The 23,251-nt window shown below is 40.6% G+C and overlaps 1 protein-coding gene across 1 annotated transcript in view; it reads right to left on the reverse strand.

Moving 5' to 3' along the window:
- Positions 1-2,754: 2,754 nt before the first annotated feature.
- arhgap24 (Rho GTPase activating protein 24) overlaps positions 2,755-23,251 on the reverse strand; it is a 65,811-nt gene continuing 45,314 nt past the window's right edge. Inside the window, exons 4-10 of the mRNA XM_070924514.1 lie at positions 13,709-13,831; positions 8,768-8,975; positions 6,426-6,558; positions 5,461-5,534; positions 5,254-5,375; positions 3,965-5,150; positions 2,755-3,019 (exon numbers count right to left, since the gene is read on the reverse strand). Coding sequence (XP_070780615.1) covers positions 2,755-3,019; positions 3,965-5,150; positions 5,254-5,375; positions 5,461-5,534; positions 6,426-6,558; positions 8,768-8,975; positions 13,709-13,831 — 2,111 coding nt within the window. The remainder of the gene's footprint in view (positions 3,020-3,964; positions 5,151-5,253; positions 5,376-5,460; positions 5,535-6,425; positions 6,559-8,767; positions 8,976-13,708; positions 13,832-23,251) is intronic.

Consider the following 23,251-nt stretch of genomic DNA (forward strand, 5'->3'; position numbering starts at 1 on the left):
CGAGGGTCAGGTGATGTGAGTGAGTCTTAAATGTGGACTGAAATGATGAAACCCTGTATAGCTCATCTGAATCAGGTGATGTTGTTCGATTCTTTTACGACTCCTTCTCTCTTGTTTCTTTTACTCCGTGCTGTTTTAATGAATCATTCTTTTGACATTGTCAGGTTGAAAAAAAAAAAAAGAAATAAAGAAAAAGAAATTGTATCTGTTTCACGCTGATCTCAAAGCTTCAGGCTATAGCGTTTCAAATAAAGTCAAAACAAATGCAAAAGAAAAAGAAAAAAATTACTGAAAGCTGTTACTGTAAACACAACATTTTAAAGGAACTGTGTATGTAAAAATAGTATATGTATGTGATTGAAAATAAACAAAACCTTTGATCTTGGACTCCAGTGTACCTGTTTTCTTTCACCTGCAGTGATTTGCAGTTCAATGTTTGACATTGCTGTCTGATTATTTTATCCACAAACAATTTTTCAGTTGTTTTTCAGACAATGTATCTCAATATATCAATATATGATCGACTGTCACTTTCATCCAGTCGAAACAGATCCTAAGACATAATGTTTAGTTTTAATGGGCTGTTTCAGTCATAAAAATGTTTTGACTAGTAACAAATTCTCATAACATACCGGTATGAGATGTTTCTATAAATCTCTTTGACCAACAGGTTTAACTCTAACTTTAAAATGTCAAAACTTTTGATGGTTCAAGCTTCTCAAATGTGAAGATTTGCTTCTTCTGTTATTGTAAATTTAATATATTTTTGTTTTGGACTTTTGGTCCGACAATGACAAAGTTGCAACTGTGAAAGACACTCAAAAAGTAAAACAAAGGGAGACTCACATGAAAATGCATTTTTATTCATATTAAGTCATTTTAAAAGTTCTTTTGTGTATCAAGTAATGTGATCATGAAAATATTCCACTATCCCAGTCCTCCACTCCCTCTCGCCCTGTGTCCATAATCTGCTCTTTTGTGTGGAATTCACAGAACGAGGTGCCACTGTCAGCTTGGCTTAAGCCTGTTTCTTCCCGGTGAAGGGTTCAAAATGAGAAGCGCAGGCTCCCCTCCCTCCTTCAGTTGTTCAGGCACTTTTTTCCCCCTCCATGTGCACATTCCAGATGTCCTGCATTGACCAGCAGCAGGTTTAAATGGGACCTGGTCTTGAGGGGAAGAGTAGCCATCGGCAGATCTGTCCAGCTCAGGCCCGTACTCAGATGTGTCCTGTTTTGTACACGTTAGCGAATCCACATCGGGTGAAGACATTTGGTTTAAAGCTACATAAACACACTCACAAAGACTTCATCAATATGCAGTCACTTTACAGACATTCACATATTGTACACCGGTCCTCGTGGACTCATCATGCACACACCACTTGCTAATAAATCTAGCAACCAGGCTGTTAATTTCCTCAATGTTGACACACTTGATGCTGTAATCCCCTTTTTTTTTTTCACAGTTATGACCCACAAACACAACTCTGTGTTGGTACTTTGTTGCTGCAGCTTGTTGTTCTGTGCGAGGTTAGGATGAAAACCAGTTGCGTCAGGTGGATAAATTGTCAGAAGACTACAGGAGAGTATTTTTAAAACTGGCATGTTGTTTGCTCAGATGCAGACTGTAAACTGAAATTCCCAAGAGCATTTGTAGAGTGACAATAGCTATACATTTGTAAAATCTGTCTCCTGATATACTGAAATCATGACGGACATTTTTTTTTTAAACTGGGATTTAAGCCAATGACCCATCGTGCAAGTCTTAAAATGTATTTTTATAAGCTACAAACCATTCTTCAATCAACATCACCTCAACACGTGCCATATCCATCGGAATATGCGTCAAAACCACAGTGGAGACTAACAAGTAGTGTCTACGATTATCTATAAAATATTTACAGTACAGGCTCTTTTTTTTTGGTCATGGGGTAAATGAAAACAGCACAGAAGCACAGGCACATATACAGTATATTGTCCAATTTAACTGGTACACACATTGACCGACAGACACATTCAGTACCACCTTGCTGAGACTAAACAAACATGTAAGTGCAAGGAAAAAAAATCTTAATATAAAATATCACACATTGATAACTTTGCTTAAATATCAGATAAACATTTAAGTATTACTTTATTTTTTACATACATATGACACTGTGTTTTTCTGCATTGTTTTCCTCTATGTACATGAGCAGATACAGAATTACATGGAACAATAAGATGTTTTTTGGTTAGATTTTAAAAGTGAAGTAAGTTTTTGCATTGTCTTTATGTGTCCAAGGTTTGTATTCTTTTTTTCTTTTTTTTTTTAACTGCATACAACCTTTTTAAACATTTTGCTTTCCCTCCTATATGGCTCTAGGAGCTAAAGTAAAATAATAGCAGTACTGTGTATCATCATAGACTATGGTGTACTGTGCCTCCACTTCCTGGTCAGATGAGTGATTACCATCACAGTCTCTGAGTAGGTTGGAGAGAGTCTGTGAGCCGTTTAAATAATGCTGTATTTACAGATAATGTCAGTCTGGCATCACTCCAGGTGATGTCTACATTTATACAGGCGGCTTGCATTAGCCCTACACCTCCCATTTCTTAAATTAAAACATGCCATTAACCTTTGCAATGTAGCTTCCCAACTTGCCCCCTACAACCAGCAGCCAAATCCTGTTTGGAGCCCTCATAATGTTCACATCATATAATAAGCCATTTCCAGTCTTTACTCGTGTTTCAACCCACATCCCCCCGCCTCTCTTCACTGTATCCAGATGCTGTTGTTACGATCTGATCGGCGGGGGTCGGGGGCTACGGCGTTGCCAGTTGCAGTGAGGTCACTAAATGTGGAGAAAAACTGCTCCATCTCCTTCTGCAGCATCTGGTTTCGCCGCTCTGCGTCGTCCTTGGCCCGCTCAGCGTTGCGCAGCTTGATCTCCGCCATGGTGTACTTCTTCCTCTCCTGGTCCAGCTCCTCGTGGAGGCTCACCATTTCTGTCTCTAGCTCCAGGTTACGCTGCTCCAAGCTGTGAAGAAGGTTAACACACAGGGTCAGGAGGAGAGACGGCATACACTGAACAGGCAATGGCTCATCTGAGAGCGAAGTGTGATGACAAAACAAAAACAGCTGCGGTTCACTTTCATTTTTAATAAGCTAAATGAATAACATACTGCAGCTTAAGTTATCATTTCCTAAAATGCTGAAATGGAATTAGAACATCTGCTTAATCAACACTTTGCACAGTTCTGTTTGAGGAAGTTTATCACATCCAGTCCTGTTTCATTGTTATACAGCAATATTTTAGCACATGCTCAATTTCAGTCATGTACAGCTTTCTTGCACATTCCCTTTGCATTGTACTGTGAAATCCTTTTGTTTTTGTACAGTTACATTATCTGCCAGTGTGTAGTACTGTACTTAGAGATTAAAGTACTGAATATTCACATTCGCCTGCCATTTTTGGGGGAATAGTTCAACGTTTCTGGCTTTTTTGCCAAGCGCTAGATTAGAAGATCTATACCACAGCAGCCAGCAGCCAGTTAGCTTAGCATATAGACTGGAGGTGGGGGGAAACAGCTAGCCTGGCTCTGTCCAAACAAAATCTGCCTACCAGCACCTCTAAATTAGCACATTATATTTTATTGGTGTAGTTGTACAGGGAATTATGTGTCTGACTTTTTTTCTTGGCTTGAAGTCAAGCGTGCACCTAGCTAAAATGAATGCAGTCTGATACAACCGACCTGTAATAAATTCTACCTTCATGAAGGTCGAACATTATAATCTTCATGAAGGTAGCATATATTTCATGGCTGTTGCATTAGACTGCATTAGTGTTGCCTAAGATAATGATGCACAGTAGATACAAAGTTATTGCTTGCCAACTGTCTGTCTGTGTGTATGTATGTTCATGACCTTCCTTTATCTTTAGAAACTTCCTTCTAATCTCTTTTTTCCACGGATGGGCCCCTACCTCTTTATCCTGGCCTCGTACTCGGCCTTCTGCTTGTGCATCTCCTGTTTAAGACTGGCCACTAAACTGTGCAGAGCACTGTGGCTGCCGGGTCCGTTACCAACAGCGTAACCATCACTATTATCACTGCTGCTGGTGTCCCGACTGCTCCTCCCAGCTCCATCGCCACTTCCTTCTCTGTTGCTGTTTCTGCCCTCCCCCTCTCCTCCTCCACCTGACTGGAGAGGCTCATTATCCTGTGCTGGTCCATCCAAGTCTTCATAGTGACCTCCGTAGAAGTCCTGCTCAGGGCAGGTGGTGGTGGAGGAGCGACAGGAAGTGGAGTTGTCAGGAAGAGAGATTTCACAGGAGGAGGTGGACCAGGTGGCGCTGTCTACGCTCTGCTTGTCTTCACAGCTGCTGTTCAGACACGTGTTGACGATGTGGTTCTGCTGCTGCAGGTTCTGATGGTTCAAGTGGACATTGTCATACGTGGACAGACGGTTCTGATTGGATGTTTGATCCCCGTTGGAGCAGTCACGCGCTTTGTTGTTCTCGCGTAACGTGACGCAGCCATTTGGTACCCAAAGACCGTTGCGGCCGTTCAGACTCCCCGTGACCACATCGGTGCCGGAAACGCCCATGCGCATAATCCCAGTCCCGTTCCCTCCGGTGCTGCTTCCACTCGTCACGCCGCTGGTGCCCATTTTTGTGCCGGAGCCTTTGAGCGCCCCACTGCGCCGCATGGGTAAACTCCCACCTCCAGTCAAAGTCTGGCTCTTTTCTTGATTTGGGTCTGAGGAGGGCGAGGAGCTGAAGGAGCCGTTTGTAACTATACCACTGCCTTTACTGAAAGCCGGGTTCTTTTTAACAGTCAGTGGTGGGCTGCGAGTGATGTCAAAGCGTCCTATGACACCATTACGAGGGCTTGCTGATCGCGGGGAGCCACTGTTGTCCACATGTTGGCGGTGCGAAGGAGACTCGGGTGCTTCCCAAACACACTGCCGCACCACCTGCGTGTTGTTGTTCTCGGCATTCTGAGACACTGTTGTGATGGCGGAGGTAGTTGTGGTGGCTTGTCGCCTCTGTAGTTCGATGTTGTTGTTGTTGACAAGCTCGAGGGCCGTGGGGCTGTCCTCATCCCGAGGGAATAGCACATCGTGGCGGCCGATCAAAACGGCCATGAGCTGCTGGACCAGAACAGTACCTGACAACATGAGACCACACATCATTATCTTTACTTTCAAAAAAGTTAATTCAATTTCATTCACAAAACAAGACACATGTACAAGACTAGCATGAACACTGACCTTCCATAATAGCTACTGGATCCTCAACCTTCGGCCTCAAGATATTTGGCCCAAAGACTGTGGCCAAGTTTTGGACGCTCATTTTATTCACTCCTGAATATGACTGGACTTCATCTAGAAATCTGGCAAACAGGAAAAATATCAACTTTACACAGCTCGTTAATGCTCGTATTTGAAATATCTTCCACTTTAACAATCGGTTAATACCTGCAGATGTACTTAAGAAGGTTGTAGTTCACCGGAGGTAGACATTCCACAAGCCCTCTCAACTCCTTCATTCCCTGCAGATGATCGACACTTTTTAGGTTCGATCAATTGTGGACATTTTACAGCTTATCAGAACAACACACCGCGTACAACAATCACACCCACGGACCAAACAGAGAACTAAACAGATCAAGAAATTGGCGACTGCAAGATGAACATAAAAAACATGTTTCATCAGGCTCATTAAAAGATTTTTTTAAAAGCAATGATTTTAAAGAACAAAATAAATTCATCTGTCATCTAAAACAATGAGTACTAAATTATTCCCATCACTTACTGAGTTATGCGTACAAAGGTACAGTATGTTTATTTTACGAATCAAAATAAAATAGATTAACGATATATACTTAATATACTTTCTATATTTATATCATCAATCATCAGTCACTGGTGAATCTGAAGTGATCTCACAGGATTACTCACAATCAAAAAAACCTGTAGCAATCCACTGACAAATGTTTTCCCACTAGTCCTGGGAGGTTTAAAAGAAAATCTACACTTGAGGTGTTAAAATATATTTCTGGACTTACATACAAGAACACACAAGCATACACATAGGCACAAACTTGGGCTGTGAAAAGTGAAAATGTGAGAAAGATGTTTTGGAGAAGAAGCACAAGGCTCGTCCCCTGCTGTGATGCAAGCCTTATGGTGTGAAAGAAATCCTATTTAGATGTCAGAAGTCAAGACAGGCACAGCAAAGTCATTGTGTGAGAGACCGCAGAGCAGAGCATGGATGACCGGGCAGCAAGAGGCCAGCTTTAATGCCACGGAACAGGACTTATGTGAGAGCTGTTCAGCGCTGACTTCTGCTGATGTATAAATTGAACTTTATGTAGAGGAATAAAGTTTGTGAAAGCCAATTTGTTGGTAGATATAGGTAAAGAGAAAGTACTCTTTCTTACCATTTCATCATCTTTGCCGAGGAGCTTGGTGCAGGCCAGGAACTCGTCGTACTTGTGGAAGGGGATGACGGGCTCGGGCAGCTCTCTGAGATACAGCTTCAGAAGAGAGGCCACTGTATGCACATCTGTGTTACTGTAGGGAAACAAGAGACAGACAGAGGTGTAAATGAGGGAGGCTTATGGGTACATGGAAGCAAATAAAAATCATCATGAATACTCTTGCAGCAAGGACTGCTGGGTGGAATCAGAAGGAAAAATAATGTAAATACCAGAGGAAACAGAAAACAGAGAACTTCAGTTTGTGAAACACCACAAAGCATAAGGTAGAATTTAAAGGCATACTTTGAAGATACCTGTCTGTTAACTATGAGGCTGTGGCTAATAAAAATGGCCCAAGAATCTCGGGTTTTGGATGAGTTATTTGAGCTCACTAAAGAATTTTATGTGGGCAAACTAAAGCAAGCAAACCGGACATAAGCAACAGAAAGGCAGACAGGTAACAACAAAAGAGAGAGGGAACAACAACACTGGGGCAGCGGACGATCTGCCAAAAGGCGAGAGGATTTCCACTGTAGGCTCAGAGACACTAATGAACCAACGAGGGGCAGCTGGTGAGGCAGGCAAGAGGTTACAAGGGCTAATGAGGGACGCAGAAAGGGGCGAGACAGTTAGGAGCAAAAACCAGACACGGGTAGAGACAGAGGAGGGCGTAGTCGTTACCACTCCAAGACATGAGCTGTGTTAAAGCAGAAGCATGCCATAGTGCAGCTGACGTAATGGTGGCACTTGTGAGTGTGATATTTCTTTTTTTGTATCATGTGTTTCTAGGAAGAGGTGAGGTGTTGATGTATAGCCTGGATCCTGACAGGAGATGGTGGGAGTGGTTGATGGGGTGAGAGGAAGAGGAGATGTGGAGGTAGTGTGTTGCACTTCTCTCACCCTGAGTTATGGTTAATGTTGTTACATAAAGAAACCGCTCTGAGTACAGCCTACACACCACATAATATGAAGGCAGATTGTAATGTAGTTGCCAACTGATTTTTAAGATTGTGGAGAGTTGGTATGGGTCTGTGGACATTATCTTGTAAACTGTGAATTTAGGATTTGCGTTTCTATCCTTCCCTTCACAATTTTCCACTTTTTAATTTATCTTTTTTAAAACCCTGACCACTTACACAGGTGTTTTTCACTTTTTCTATATGATTAGACCCTTTCTAAAACAGTGGTATTATGTGACCGTGTTGACTTGGACAGCTCTGTACTATCCTGACACTTGTTTCTATTTTCTCAGTACAGTTCCAGCAGTACAGAGAAAATATAGAGAGGCTGACGAGAAATGCCAGCTTTCTAGCATGTTAGCTCGTCAGCTACAGCAGGTCCCCAACTATGCCTGAGAGTATTCCTTCACGTCATCAAGCTCCTCGCACTGCCTATTTTGTGAAGACGCATGAATGAATTTAGCTGTTAATCAGGCATGATCTTCACACACCCACTCACTTTTTCTCCACAAACATTCGTCATGGCAGGAAAAGCACAGGTGGAACAAATAACATCAACAACTGATCGATTTCATGTGTCTCAGTAAGTCGGCAAGCAACGCAGCTAAATGGAATGCATTTTATTAACCTGATTAATTACACCTGTGCTTTGCCTGCTATGATAAATTAAACTGTCTGCAGTGAAAAACATTAGATCACTGTTTTGTTCTGCTGTGTTTTACAATGCTGCACTGAAGAGGTTAAATGAGGATGAGAAGGAGCACAATACATTTGAGGAAGATTTCCTTTAACTAAAAATTAATTTTTCTCCAATTTACCAGCTGTTATCCCTCAGTGTGATAAACATTCACAACTTTCTGCCAGTTAACCACAGCACAGGTTAGGCGCGTTCAAAAGGAGAATATATCATGTTCAATGTTCATTTTAAATACAGATTTCTTTCTATGTTTTGTATAAATGTATGGACAGTATATACATGTAGAAAATGTTTATTTTACACGTATGACCTGTTCATGCTTGTTTAAATAAAGCCCCACTTATTGAATTTAATTTTAAGAGTTTTCCCAAAGGTCCTTGGTTTGTCACAAAGGATCCTTCCTAATGTTTTGTTGTGTAATGCAGGTTTCCTCTATCACTCAAGTCTCTCTAACTAGATGCAACTAAACCTTTTGATGCCCACTCACCCACCTTTGCTTCTGGAGGGATTTGTTCCAGGCCAACAGGAGCAACCATGTGGTTCCAGAGGTGCCGGACTGGACCAGTCAACGGTCTGAACATATCAACTTCACATTTAAAATGCACTGAGGAAATACAAGCAGCCAGTAGGCCCATGTGTTTCCTTACCAATCAAAGGAGGGTTTTTCTCCACAGTCGAAGGCATCCTGCAGCTCTTTGACCAGGTTAGCCTGTCCTGGCAGCCTGAACAGGCCCTCCTCCCGAAGGCCCCACTGCCGAATGAAATCCACACACTGCTCCACCAGCATAGGAGCCAGCTTGTTCCCAAACCGGCGTTCAAACCGCACAGTTTCCTCCAACTTCTGCCCAAAGATCCCTGAAACACAAGACAAAATATTTGATGACAGTGTGAGATTAATAAATGGCAATGCTACAACAACTCACCTCTGGGTGATTCAGTTTTTACCCCACATTTAAACATTTATCATAACGGCCAAACTTTTATTGTATTTCTAGAACAGTCATTTATAATAGGAGAATAGTTGTTAACCACAGGGTGCAGTGAGTGAGTTCTACATATCAAAGAAGCTGAGAGCAGTGTTTCAGGGTTTAATAGCGTTTTTAATCAGATCTATATAATTTGGTTCTCTTTGCAGCTAAATTATTTATGGTTTGATTCTGAAATGACAAATTATGGTTTGTCCTTTTGAAATATTAATACTGTTTCACATCTTGCACTATTTAACTTTCCCTCCCAAAGCGAAAGGAGCATTCTTTAAATAATTAGAAAAAGAAATGCATCAGCCTAGCATCTGCAGCTTAAGGCACATCAAAGAGAGCAGTTAAATCGATTGAAAAACATTACTGATAAGGCCGGCTAGACAGCCCAAGCAAAAAAATATGTACACCCACAAAGCCTTAGTCTGATGATCAAATCTCTAACTTCCTGCTGAGCACCTCTCGCCTTTTGTCTGAGGCAGTTGCCGCAGAAAAAAAGGGAAAAAAAGGACTGATTTCCATTTGCAGCCGTCTCATGTGGATGCAACACAAGAGGGGATTAAGGCAGCCTTCCTGAGAGATTTGGATCTGCATACTTTTCCGGTCTCCAGATACAGACAGAGGCTACTCACACACAGGCGTACACGTGGTGAGACGAGGTACTGTACGGTGACTGAGTTAAACTGAGCTTACCAGGACCCTCGTGCTTTTTTCAGCATTTGACACAGCAAGAAATCGCTTAAAAACAACTGGTGTTAATGTGAAACTGTAGTTTACATCAATGCCTTTCTACTAATAATATCATGGTATGCTGTCATACTCACCCCTCTTGAAACTGACACAACTTGTAAGCTTCTGGAGGAAACGCCTATTAATATATTTGTGATAAGATAACACACCAGAGGTGCAGAACTGAAAGTGCTTGCATTCTAGCATTTTCCAAAAAGCAGCCTTAGGTTTTTGCTGTTATGACAGAAATAATAAAAAAAAAACCAATAATATAGGAGATGCATCAGTTTGATAGCAGGTCAGTCAAACCGTCTTCATTTCCATCTCTCAGAAAGTGTTTTTTTAATCATCTTTCATTGGAAAAGAAGCTGCTCTGAAGTTAACAGCGGAGTCTTGTGTTCTTGCCTCTCTCCTCTGGGACCGTCGCTATAGGGACCTTCCCACTTCGATCTTTACAGCAACCAAAATAAAAACAAAACAAAAACAGTAAACAGCCACATATTCCCAAGAAATATTTGAAGCTGTGTATCCGTTTCCCCAAATCATAGACGGACCAGAGTGAAATATAGACAAGTCAAGCCTCCCCCAGAGTGAAGAATGATGAATATCCTCACGTATCGACAAGAGCATCAGAGAACAAATGAGAAAAAAGTGACTGGATGAAATCGAGGTCATCCCTCCAGACGTTCTGGTCATGAGTCTGGGAATTTTTTTCCCTGGGGGTCACATGTAACTGTGTGTGTGTGGACCAGCTTATGAAGAGTGTGTGCACGTGTTTATATGTATGTTTGCTGTTCCCACTCAGCAGGTTCCCTCAACACTCTCAGGTTCTGTCGGCTACATAGACAGACTACGGCAACACAAACACACACACACACACACACACACACACACACACACACACACACACACACACACACAGAGGGAGAGGGGTCCAGACACAACACAGGCTGGTTTTTCCTTTTCCTATCTCCTCTTCCTAATCCTCTTCCTTACGTTACTAAATGCTAATGTTACATATTCATTGAGTTATACAGTGAAACAAAACAGCCTCAACTGTCTACAGATTATACACTGACTCAACTGCACATCTCATGCACAAATAATAATATCAAGCAGCTTCTCCACCAAAGTACATCAGAGGGAGAAGGGATGAATGAATATAAAGGGGAGGAAAATAGTTTACCTTAGAGCTTGGTCAGTAAATGAAAACAAACTCAAGCTGATCTAAACCACCATTGAAACGCATGTAGTAGAACAGACACTGCATTGTATTTTGTATTACAATGAATATAACCTTAAGCATAACCTTGCAACATGTGAAGACATTACATATGAAATGTCACTCAAAATATGACAAAAATGTGATGTTCCAGTAGCACAGATAGACGTTCAATTTACCAGGACACGTGTTATTCAGGTGAAGAGAAGATTAGTCTTAGGGGCTAAGGATGTTTAAATATTTGAAAGGAGATTTACATCATAGACAGCTACTGCACATGAAATCTCTCAGGCTTATGTATGTTAAAAAGACAAGAAAAGAGATCACTCAGGGGTAGCTATCTTTTTAAATTCATGATATAGGCATAATAATTAAGAAAATGAGAACTTCTCGGATCAGTTCAACAAGTATGAAATCACAGCTCAAAATGGACGATTTGGAGCTCAGAGGCAGAATATAACTTGCAGATAATGATATGTGATCTGATGTCCCTCAACTATCACAGCAGCTCAACATCTGCTTGATAAATCTTGAGACTAAAACACTTTTCTAAGCTTTCCAGCTCAGACGCTTTGAGTTTTAGTCGAGGTCATGTCTGGCGAACTCCGATCCACAGCCAGAAGGGAGGTAAACATCACATGTTACTGTGAGGAACCTTTAACTGTGGTGTTACACTAAACTAAATATTAACTGTAAATTATGTTGTTGACTGTCAAATGTTGTCAAAGCCAGACTGAAACAGACATGACACGTGTCAGAAATGTAAGGGTGGTTGTCTGCAGTGAAACATTTAGTACAAATTATTATCTATTATTAATTATTATCATGATTTCCACCATTATTGAATGTCACTGCACCACAACCACAACACAAAAATGAATGAAATAAACAAAACAGTCTGGAAAATCTCCCACTTAAAAAAGAAACAAAAATATATACAGTATGCGATATTGTAGTGTTTTAACATGAAAAACTTTAAATAAGCTTTAAATAATCTTTTTAATTAAATGTTCTACATAGCCTTAATCCATCAGCAACAACAGTCCAAATTAAAATGCAAACTCTTTCCCAAATTACAAATAAACAATTGGTAATTACCATGAAATAAATCTCCAAAGATCCAGATGGAGAGGCCACAGCTGCACATTTCTCAAAAGATCTGACTTCCAACTCTCTCTTGTCCAACTGTTTGTTCAAGTTGGCCCGTAATTAATTCAACATCATGGTTGAGCACAACATGACAGCAAACCATCAGGGGCTCCGAGCTCTTCTGCGGGTCAAACACAGGGGCTTCACTTTGGGAGCTCCCTCCCTGCCTGTCACTCTCTGAACAGAATTTCTAATCACACTTGAGGGGCACTGACCAGCCAATCAGGGCTGAGTTAGTCTCTGCTGCTACTGCAAAAATGTGAAAGCCTGGAATATGTGTGTGTGAGAGACAGAGAAAGCCCGGCTCCGCTCCAACTTGGAGCCACCTTTCTTGTGGCATCTTTGACAAATGGCTCGTCCTTTTGAAGAGCAGTCAACTGCAATAGACATCAAACTCCCTGCACTGAAAACAGAGGGGCCAGCTCAGCCTCATCTATTCACTGTGTCACCGAGAGCGGCCTGAACTGCCTGTCCGGTCACAAACGCAGCGCTTGTGCCCCACTCACACACAATGTAGGCCAATGTCTGCCAGTAAAGTCAATAACAAGCCATGGCGGCGCAGCGGGAGACTCCCACCAGAGTCAGGAACAACTTCATGAGAGCAACTACGACATCATGCACTTCAGCTATGAATCACAGTTTATTTGATGATTACTACATTGTCATTTTTTTGTGGGTTTATTTGGTGTATGTAATTGATTTTATCACATTACTTTCCTTTGTTTATTAGCATGAGCAGGCTGGATAGGAAGCAAAAACAAACATGCAGGAAGATGACACAAACACGAGAGTGGAGATTCAAGCAGCACTAGACTGGCGTTGTTTTGGATTTCACAATTCAAAAGACAAAGCAAATATTACTATGACTAAAGCTGTTTATACATGCAGTCATGGTGTTACAAGTATCATAGTGATGCAACCAACATGGAGGAGGAAAAAAGGAGGCAAACCGTTGCTTTACCTGCTAATAGACTCTGGAAACATGCCTGTTTTAGATAAAACCTTAAAGCTACAGTACTATAAAAGTTATGATAAAATATTGTTACTGTTCCTTATAGTCCTCTATCTAAAAAGTAAAATCTGTAACATGTAATTACATATTACAGGTGGTTATGCATGCATATCTAGGTGGCATCTTGGCAATAAATGCCGTATTGTACCTGGAAATTACTGCTAAGTCCCGTCTTTATCAGGCACCCACAAATGGATTAAGGTTACACTATCATTGTGCACAAGGCAATTAAAGTTTGTGCGTTCAGTCCTTAGTTAAACACACTCTCTGCACATAAAGGATGCATGTTGTCAGTGGGATCAGAGCACGTCGTGATGGGGTTGCACTTAGCAGAGACGTTAGTTCGCTCACAGATTGAATACACGCGCTTATCCATCTTCCAGCACCGCTACTGGAAACTTTAAGAGTAATTCAAACTGGATAATAAAGATCTCCTTCACATCAACAAGTTAACAAGTCATTCAGCTAATAAAAACAATGGTTGTGTGTGTATACCGACCTCCACCAAAAGGTGCCCAGATGACCCTGCGGATCGTCTTCACCCAATCCTCCATGTCATTCTGGGTGCTGGCCATAAGCAGGTAGGTCTCATGGTTGGCTGTCATCCGCTCTCTGTCTGCCCCTGTTCAAATAGAAAGAGACAGGAACATGGAGGATTAAAATATCCTGTAGAGAGCAGTCACTTCAATAGAGAGTTGTGGTAAAACTCTTTTGTTAAATCCATGAAGAATCAAACTGTCCAACACAAAGAGAAATCAGCAGCATGCTAATAATAATGCTAATCTGATCTCTATGCAATCAAGATTTAAAAACATTTCAGAAGTTAATGATCCCTTCCAGACATGTTTATCAGACTTAATTGGAATAACTGACCTTCTTCACAGCAGACATTTTGACTTGTCATTGTAGGAAAAAAACAGGTGTTGCTGATAACATTAGCTCTGTTCTATCCCAGTAAGCCATGATAGTGCGACATCGAGCCAGTATGCACAATACCTGGACCCTGAAACCAAAGCAGCTAAATGGAATTCAGCCGCCACTTATTTTATAATTTACACCAGTATTTTCCTACTGTGATGTGTCAAAATGTTGTGAAAAGGCCTATCATTTGGGTCTGATAGGTTTTCTTTCCAGAAAAGTTATACATTCTTAAAATGACATCTACTCCTTGTGCCTCGTCGAAAAATCCAGAATCTTAAAATACGCAGATATTGTTCATTTCAAAAGTTCAACTACTAGACACGAGATGTCTCCTACTTCACTGAAAAATCTCAGTTCATGTGTGCTGGAGGCTTCAAGTTCCCACGTAACACTTGTGCAACTTGCAAGATGGAGTCTGATTGGCTTACAAACAAGTCGTGATCTCACAAAATCCTCAAACTCAGAGAAACTTCAGCAGATGAATGTGAAAAAATCCATCTAGTATCAAACTCTGAACACAATATTCTGTACAACAAAGGTCAAACATCCAAATGAAGTAAACAATAAGCAAAAGACACTTTTGAATGAAGGTTGACTTTAAGGTGAAGCTCTAAGCAGCGTCTGGCCTCCTGGTAACCAACACAGCACTGACTTTAAATGTCCTTGGATGACATGATAATTTACTTCAACCTAACCACTAGGTGTCTCTAAAAATAAGGGAATTTAGGACACACACTGCATTTTTAACTTCCCCGCAGTGATAAATCAAAAGAAATGTTTATATCTCTGCGCTGTGCCCCAGCGTATGTTCCATTAGAGGCAGGCTCAGCTATCCTGACTCGAATTGTGGATAATAGCCACAAGCACTCTGCTGTCATGTGATACATGCGGAGGGTCTGGACCTGTTTCACACAGCGAATCTGGTTGCAGCGATTACTATGACAACAGAACCATTTGCAACCGCTTCGCTTTATCTTTATTAAGATGAAACAAACAAAAAGGTCTATTACAGGAGGAGATGAGATGTTAAGAGACGAATGGTGTGTCACACAACGGCTGAATTATTCATGACTTTGACCACCAGGGATCCTGCTCCATTGATTGTATCCCTGGATGAGATCTGCGTGCTGCATATAAAGAATATTTATAGACTGCTGCAAAACAACATGAAGGGCCAGCGAAGGGATCAGGTTTACCAATATAAGTCCTAATGACTTGAAATGAAGCAAACATTGATACTAGAAACTGTTTTCTGATACAAACCAAAAGAGACATTAGTTCTATGAAAGTTCAAATCGCCAGAATTGGATTACGCTAAAATCTCATTTTTTCTTCAGAAGAGTTCTCATCTCCAATCTGTCAACTAATTATTAAAATGTGAACTGAGTATTATCAATGTCACTATTATGAATTAGAGGCTCAGTTAACATTTTCAATGCTGTGCAATTCAGGTGAATTAATCACTAAATTTGGTGAGAAGCAGGGATCTGTTCTTCAGGCTAATGTGCTGATATCAGGCTAAAATAATCCTTTATTGTATTGTTTATTCTCATCTAGCTAATGTGGTTCTTTGAAAGCAGTTTGAGGATTGATTTGTTCATCCTGGATGAAGTTATCTTGAGAGACAGTGCGCTCTTAATTGGAAATGAAGGCAGAATGAGTCGAGAGTTGAAACAATGATCGGCATTCATATGATTGGCTGAGCGCGGATCATGTGATTGTAGATACATGAGGCAGGCATAGGGAGGTAGGGAACCCTTCCCAGCGTGCACTGGGTCAATCATGGATCTAAATCTATTTTTATGTATGTTTGTATGTATACTCTCATTATTTGTTTGGATGATATCTGGCTCTTCCTCCTATGTGGTTTGAATGAACTTATTGTAACAAAACTGGACAAAAGCATCCTCATCCTCAGAGTGAATGTAATGTAATAATGGGTTCAACCTAAAACCTCTTTGTCATGATCCAGCAGCTAACTGTCAATATGTTTGAGTGTAAGGACTTGTTGCTCTGACAACAGCTCCAGATGGATTTTAAACCAGCTTGGAAGAACCCCAAAAAAATCCAGACTCATGCCAAATCGTCAACGGTCTAATCTGGATAACTCGGTTATCCAGGTACGAAGAGCGGGGCTTTATTTGGAGCCAAACCTTGACAGTGAGATTGATGCTCCCTGTCAGTCTTTATGAGATCTTATTAGCAGGCAGCAGATGCCAGTGTTTGCCCCGTGTGGCATCCTCCATGCTCACAACGTTTAGGCTCCCTTTACAACCCGGTGACAATAATGACCCTACTGTAAATCCAGCGACATGTCTCAGAGAGTCAAGAGAGGAGTCAATATGAAAGTGTAACTGGAGCTAATTTCAGGTATCCAGATTCACATTGCTCTCTTGTTGTAACATAAAAAATGACATTTCCTCAGCTTTATTAAGTGCTGCGTGGTGTACTATAGTCTGTAGTTTCACCTTGTAAAGCAGGTAAAATCAATACCTCACCTCGTGGGCATGATAGCATTTATCAGCAGGCGTGTTTTTGTGTGCGTTCTCCCTGATGTGTCTGTAAGAACTTACTCTTGTTCCTATTTAAGGAAACTAGTTTGTTTGGCTTATTGATACTGTCTTAACCTCAACATTACTTTCACTGTTTATTCTCATCATTGCCCAACTGTTCCAATACATTAATGTTACTACAGCTGAGATGAAGTGGTTAATCAATCAGACACAATTTGTAAGCAAAAGTGCAAAATGTTCTTTCGTTCCAGCTTTTCAAATGTGAGGATTTGCTGCTTGTATCCGTTTTATATCATCGTAAATTTAATATATTTAGGTTTTGGACCATTGATTGGGCATAAGTCATTTGAAGACATAATCTTGGGCACTGGGAAATTGTTATGGGCTTTTCATTTTCACATTTTGTATAATTGATATTCAGCAGATTAATTGATTATGTCAACAATCATTAGATAAAACAGTAACAATAGAATTTATGGTATCTAGATAATATACTTTATCAACACAAACTGATTCATTATGAATCTGGTTTTTGTTTTAGTTCACAGAGCAACTATGACATTTGCTGTTCATGTAAAGATCAAGTTTGATCAGTTTACTTTATATATGGTTCTCATATGGTTTAATTGCAGCCAGAACAATTCATGCGTCCATCATTCATCCATCATCCATCCATACTGTGCCTGGAGTAACAGTGAAGGTGTCTAATTAAAGCTTGCACAGATCAACTCTCACATTAAAGACACTGAAGTTTTGACCCATGTGTCCAGGAAGCAAGCTCTTCCTATTTACAGAAGGTTAGTGGCCTCTGTTCCTGGTCCAGTAATTAGTCACGACCCACTATTGACTTGCCCCCAGAGCCTCATTAATTATACTTCTCATGGTGTAGACACATTGATTAACTTTGTCACACAGCCATCTTTAGAGACACACATACAAAGCAACAATTGTGTTTAAACTCGGCTACATCTGCATTAAACTTGCATGAAATCATCACTGATATTTGAACGTTTTCCATTTGTCCATTCAAGACTAACACATCAGCAAAGGGGCAGCTTCAGCTCACCTCTTCAGCGCAGGAATCACACCCACGATGTCATTTCATCTTTCGCTTCCTCAACCCGCGTGCAACAGATTTTCAGCGTCAACAGAAAGAAACGATGCACTCATCTGCCGGTAACCTACGTGCGCACGTGAGAGGTTCTTCAGCCGGTGTAAATGCTCCGTCGCTCCAAAATACCTCGTTTGTGAGACAGCTGAGATTATCAACCTGTAGTACTCCTCACACCGGTGGATGAAATAATGGATATAATCCAGAGAGAGCGGAAGAGAGGATCGATGTGTAGGTGTGTCCACTGTGAGAGGGAGACCGTGTGAGACAGGCACTTCCAGGGCCGTGACGAGCTTTTTCAGGGTCCGAAGCAAATCAGCCCCAAGCCCATACATGTATATTACTACTGAAAATGTAAATCTTTAAAAACGGCTCACAAATATAGAGTTTGATTTAAACTTTAATGTGCCCTAAAACAGCAGGGCACTGTAGTTTTAAGTAAATGTCACTCAAACAGGAGTAAATTGTGCATTTATTGTGGACTATTTTCAGTGGTGGATTAATACACATTTGACGCTCTAGAGAGGACGGTATATGTCACATGTCACACAGTGAGACAGTGTGGCTGATTTGGTTTTTAATAGTTTTTGAACAACAGTGGAGCTCTATGGCGCAGAAGAACAAGATATATCAGGGTTTGGCCACAAAGGCAAAACTTGCGAATAGTTTGGTAGTTTTGTTGTGCCACACTTATCCTTCAAGCGAGGTAACCACTTTGTCTCCCCCTTCAAAACAATTTGCAAACACTTTAAAATTTGCTTTGCCAATATTGAAAACAACAATCAAATATGATTAAACTCATTGAAATAAGTAAAATAAACTGTTCCATACAGTTTCCTTTCTGTAGAAAGAGCACGCCTGTATCAAAATTATACAAATGCAACATATATTAGCAAAGTTTTAGATTATGACAATTACTGACAAAAAAAGAAGAAAATGTAAATTTCAAAAAGTGTATGCATACTTGAATAGCTAAAGGGCATTAATCAAATATGTAAATATTGACGACAATGACATATTGCTCTCTTTTTGTTGTCCATGAGAGAAAGAGATAGTTGAGGTTCATATCAATTAGGGACGCCTTCTGTCTATTTAGCTACAACTGACATCTCAGGTTACCATTTCACAGCAGGTGCAGGCTATTTTTGCAGTCATTTATTTGGCTATGTGTACAGAAAATGCACTTTTGTAGTTTTTTACTAATTACAAGTGTTTGTACTATTACTACTATTAATAATACTCAAACACAATCGACTTGTTTTTCATCATAAAGTACAAGAAAAGAATCTGCCTCCGCGGTGAGTCATTTGAGTTGGTCTCTATTAAATCTATTAAAATATCTTAAATATCTTGTAATGAGACAGAATAAGCTTGTTGATGCACCAGTATCAAGAAAGACACATTTCCATAAAATTCTTGGAACGCTCAATTATATACACTTTTGGTCGAACTCACCACCAGCAGTCTGACGCCCATGTGTTGACCATTGAAGTGGATCTGATTTATTCCACAGTGACAACAACTAATCACATTGGCTAATTTGGCAAGCAAAAGTTTCTCAGTCACAGGCATCTCCACCCTGACAGCATTGTTGTCATTCAAAGTAATTGTGATTCGCTGGTGCTTTTGTCCACATTTAAAATCTTCACGTGGAGCCTGTGTTTCCATTACTTGCATGGAAAGACAGTATTTCCTTTGGGAAACAACGGTTGTGAAGCGGTTAAACAAGCGTGCAACAGGATTATACAGCATACCATGGCTATTACAACACACTCTTGTTCCTCCTGCCATTTCCTGTTGATGCTCGACTTTCTTCCACAGTGGCTGAATTGGACGACACATGGTTTATAAATACAGGCGATACGTTAAACTCACTTCCTGGAGAAAACCTTCAAAATGTGTGGGAGAGCAGTTCCTTAGATTTCTTTATGACTGAGGAACACATTTGTCATTTGCTACCTACAGTATGTGCCACTCTGTATCCCTATAACCTGTATTACTAGTATTAGCACAACCATCCATCTAATGCAGATATAGTGGCATATCACCTCTAATGAAACAGGAGCAGCAGATGGGTTTGCATCCATTCTCAGGTTGTTTGAAACATGACTTGAATACAAACCGTAATCCAGAGTTACTTCACAAGATAACAATACAAGTGACAGCAAAATAATACCGCCTTTCTTTGTGTGCATATCCAGACAGTTACTTTTACTGTCTGGCAGAGACGTGTCAGTAAGCTTTCAGCAAAGTGCCTTGCCGTGTGTTTGTGACTAAGACCAAATGGGTTTATATGAAAAACAGACTCAAATCTAGCAGCTGCAATGATTGAGTCATTAGGTTGTGAATGACATAGGTGCTGTATACTGCTCCAGGGATTAATGAATAGTGTTTTTCTGTGGGCCCTCCTTTTAGCCAAATGCAATAATAATCTTTTAGTGCACAAGTGTTAATTGTTTGGAGACTCGTGTTTCGCCCAAACACACAGATAACTCAGCATTGTCTTTGGACCTCAGACACATAAAGGTCAATCAATGATTTGACTCCAGGTTAAAACCACCATCAGATAAACAGATAATCAGAGAAAACAAAAGCCACATCCCCATGAGGAACAAATATTAGCTTTTCAATCCCTGGTCTGCGGCTTTCACAGCCAGCCATCAAGAGTTTGGTCAATTAAGCATTAACTTCAGAAAGATAAAAACTTTTAGCTCAAACATCATGTTGTCGCCTGTGGGTAAACTCTATATATCTGTCCATTAAATAAAATGACTGGAGGCTCCCATTTGACAGATTCTTTACTGGCTGTGGTTAAGCTGCCTGCAAGTATTATTCTGCACCACACAATTCTCAGACTGCTTGTGGTGTGACTGGCACTGTGTCTCAAACCCCCCCTCAGTCATTGCTTCTTAAATGAGACCAATCCTAGCAGGAATTCACTGCCAGAGACAGTCGAGGATCTTCACTTATAGCACGACTGTACCTGAAGAGACAACCGTGACAGCTGTCACAATTCCCCTGATTCACCACGCTCCAGCACACTGCACCAAAGTTTTAGGAACTCAGCGGTGAACAATCGTTAGCTTTACAGAGGCATGCAGACTGGTACTTCAGAAGACAGCTTGTATTAAAGAAGGCACACAGATAAAGATTCCTTATTCACATTGAGACTTGAAATGTTTAGGAGAAGAGAAAACACCTTTAACTGTAATTCTATTGACAATATTCTCTGCAGTGGAGCACCTACTAAATGACAAATACATACCAACTTCTGTTTCTTACATACAGGAAATCTGTACTATAAGTGCATCATGCTACAGCATAACCACAGACAGGTTGGTCAATCAACCTCAAAACTCTATACAGCACTAAACAAAGGAAAGACATCGCTAAAACGAACCGCATGGGTTCTATTTTATTGCATAAAGAATATTAATAACACGCCTCCTCAAACAAAACACTTCACTCAAGAAACTGCATCATATTAAATTATCTCTAACTTTTCCTTTATGTATAGATGCCTTCTGTGTGTGTCATAATTACTATCTGAGTTGGGTAGAGTGCAGACGGCTAACAACTGCTCATTCCAGTTCTGACCACTGGCCTTAATAAGTGGTCAGACCCAGCTGTAGACTAGTCTTTAACTAATGGCTCAAAACAGGTGGGAGACAACAAAGGATCCCACTGTGCTGTAATTGCTCACAAATACCTGGAGCCCCGATACACTTCACTCTGATCTGTACCTCTGTACAAGTAAGTCCTGTAAAACAACACACAGTGCACCAATTCTGCAACGTGTAGAGCATTGGATCACAGATTAAGTGGTTTCATTTTGTGTAGATAACAGTATTTTACAGTACCTTTACCATCCACTGTCACCACCACAGGATGCTAGCACTATGTACAATGCTAGCACTAAAATTTGTTACAGGAATATGATCATGTAAAATGTGTGTAAGCTATCGATTAGACTTTCTACTGAAAGGAATAGTTGGGAAATACATTTATTGTCTTTCTTGTCCTGAGTTGGACAAGAAGACTGATACCACTCTCATATTTGTGGTGTATGGAACTATAGGCAAGAGATGCTTAGCTTAGCTTAGCACCTGCCTGGCCAAGAAATTGTCCAGCACAACTTCCATTTTTGTACTGATTTAAAGACAAAATAATGTGTTTGAAGTTTAAAGGGAGCCAGGCTAGCTGTTTCCCCCTGCCTCCAGTCTATATGCTAAGCTAAGCTAACTGCCTCATGGCTGTAGCTTAATATTTAACGAACGGATATGAAAATAGTATCGACCTTCTCGTCCAACCTTCGGCCAGAAAGTGAATAAGCATATTCTCCAAAATGTAAAACTTTTAATGTCATTTCAACTAGGATGCCCTGTTGTTAAAATGATCTAGGCACAATACAGGGCAGAGAATACAACTGTACCTTCAATGCCGTCAAATATTGTGACAAATCCATAAAACCATGTGTTCACCTCATCTGTCTCACAATAAAAAATGGTGAGTTTGTTTTAATTCAGGCAGACATAGCCCAAAAGGGAGTGGGTGTTAGAGGGTTCAAAATGACCTAAAAAAATTCTGTATGCTCAAAAAGTGGAACTCATTTTGTGGGAGACTTGTTGAGAAAATGTTAAGTTCTTCCAGACTTTGATTGTGCTGCTTGCCAAGTGGAGGAAGCAGCTGCTGCTGGCCCAGAAAACAATGCAGACACTGTAACTACCTTGTTTAGCTTTAAATGACAAAAATATGTGTCATAATTCTCTCAGTGTGTGTGTGTGAGAGTGTGTGCAGTAGGATATTAAATGAATACATCACTGTCTGTTCTCTCTTGTCTGCAAGAGTCTTTCTTGTTTGCATGCAAGCAGGGGCAAGTTGAGATTCAATATTGTGTCTAATGATAGTCTTCTCAGAAGTCCACACATCATAAATACCTCCAACAGCACAGGAAGTCACTCGCCGAGCGACAAGCCACACAACAATGCGAAATATTTGTTCATTCATATGGAATGATGACGAGGATTAAAATTTTTCCTTTTTCATCTTTGGTTTACAGCTGATGGCACCCTTACATACAGAGTGTGTTTCATTCATGAGTGATATCACTTCAAGATGATCTAATCCTTCTACAAAGTGCAGCTGTTACAACAAAGACATCTGTGGTAAAGACATCAGTGCATGTTTAGAGAAGTGCGTCCATTGTACTGCAGTGGAGAGATAATGCATATAAAGCTAGCAACAGATGCAAAATAGTTTTAAAAAAAACATCACATGCTTATTATTGTTACCTTGATGTGAGGATAGTAAATCAGATAATCCATACTGTGGTAAACTATGAATCGCCTGATGAACCATCTCCATGTCTCCTCCACACTCCAGAAAAGCAGCTCCCTGAATGGGTTACAAAGTCCCGGTCGCCTGGGTTAATTTGAGGACGGGAGTTCCTGACTGAGGGGCTGCTCTGCCAGTTTTTGGCCTGGCTGAGAATGAGTGA

This window comes from Enoplosus armatus, chromosome 18 (genome assembly GCF_043641665.1).
Source record: "Enoplosus armatus isolate fEnoArm2 chromosome 18, fEnoArm2.hap1, whole genome shotgun sequence".
Taxonomy (NCBI): Eukaryota; Metazoa; Chordata; class Actinopteri; order Centrarchiformes; family Enoplosidae; genus Enoplosus; species Enoplosus armatus.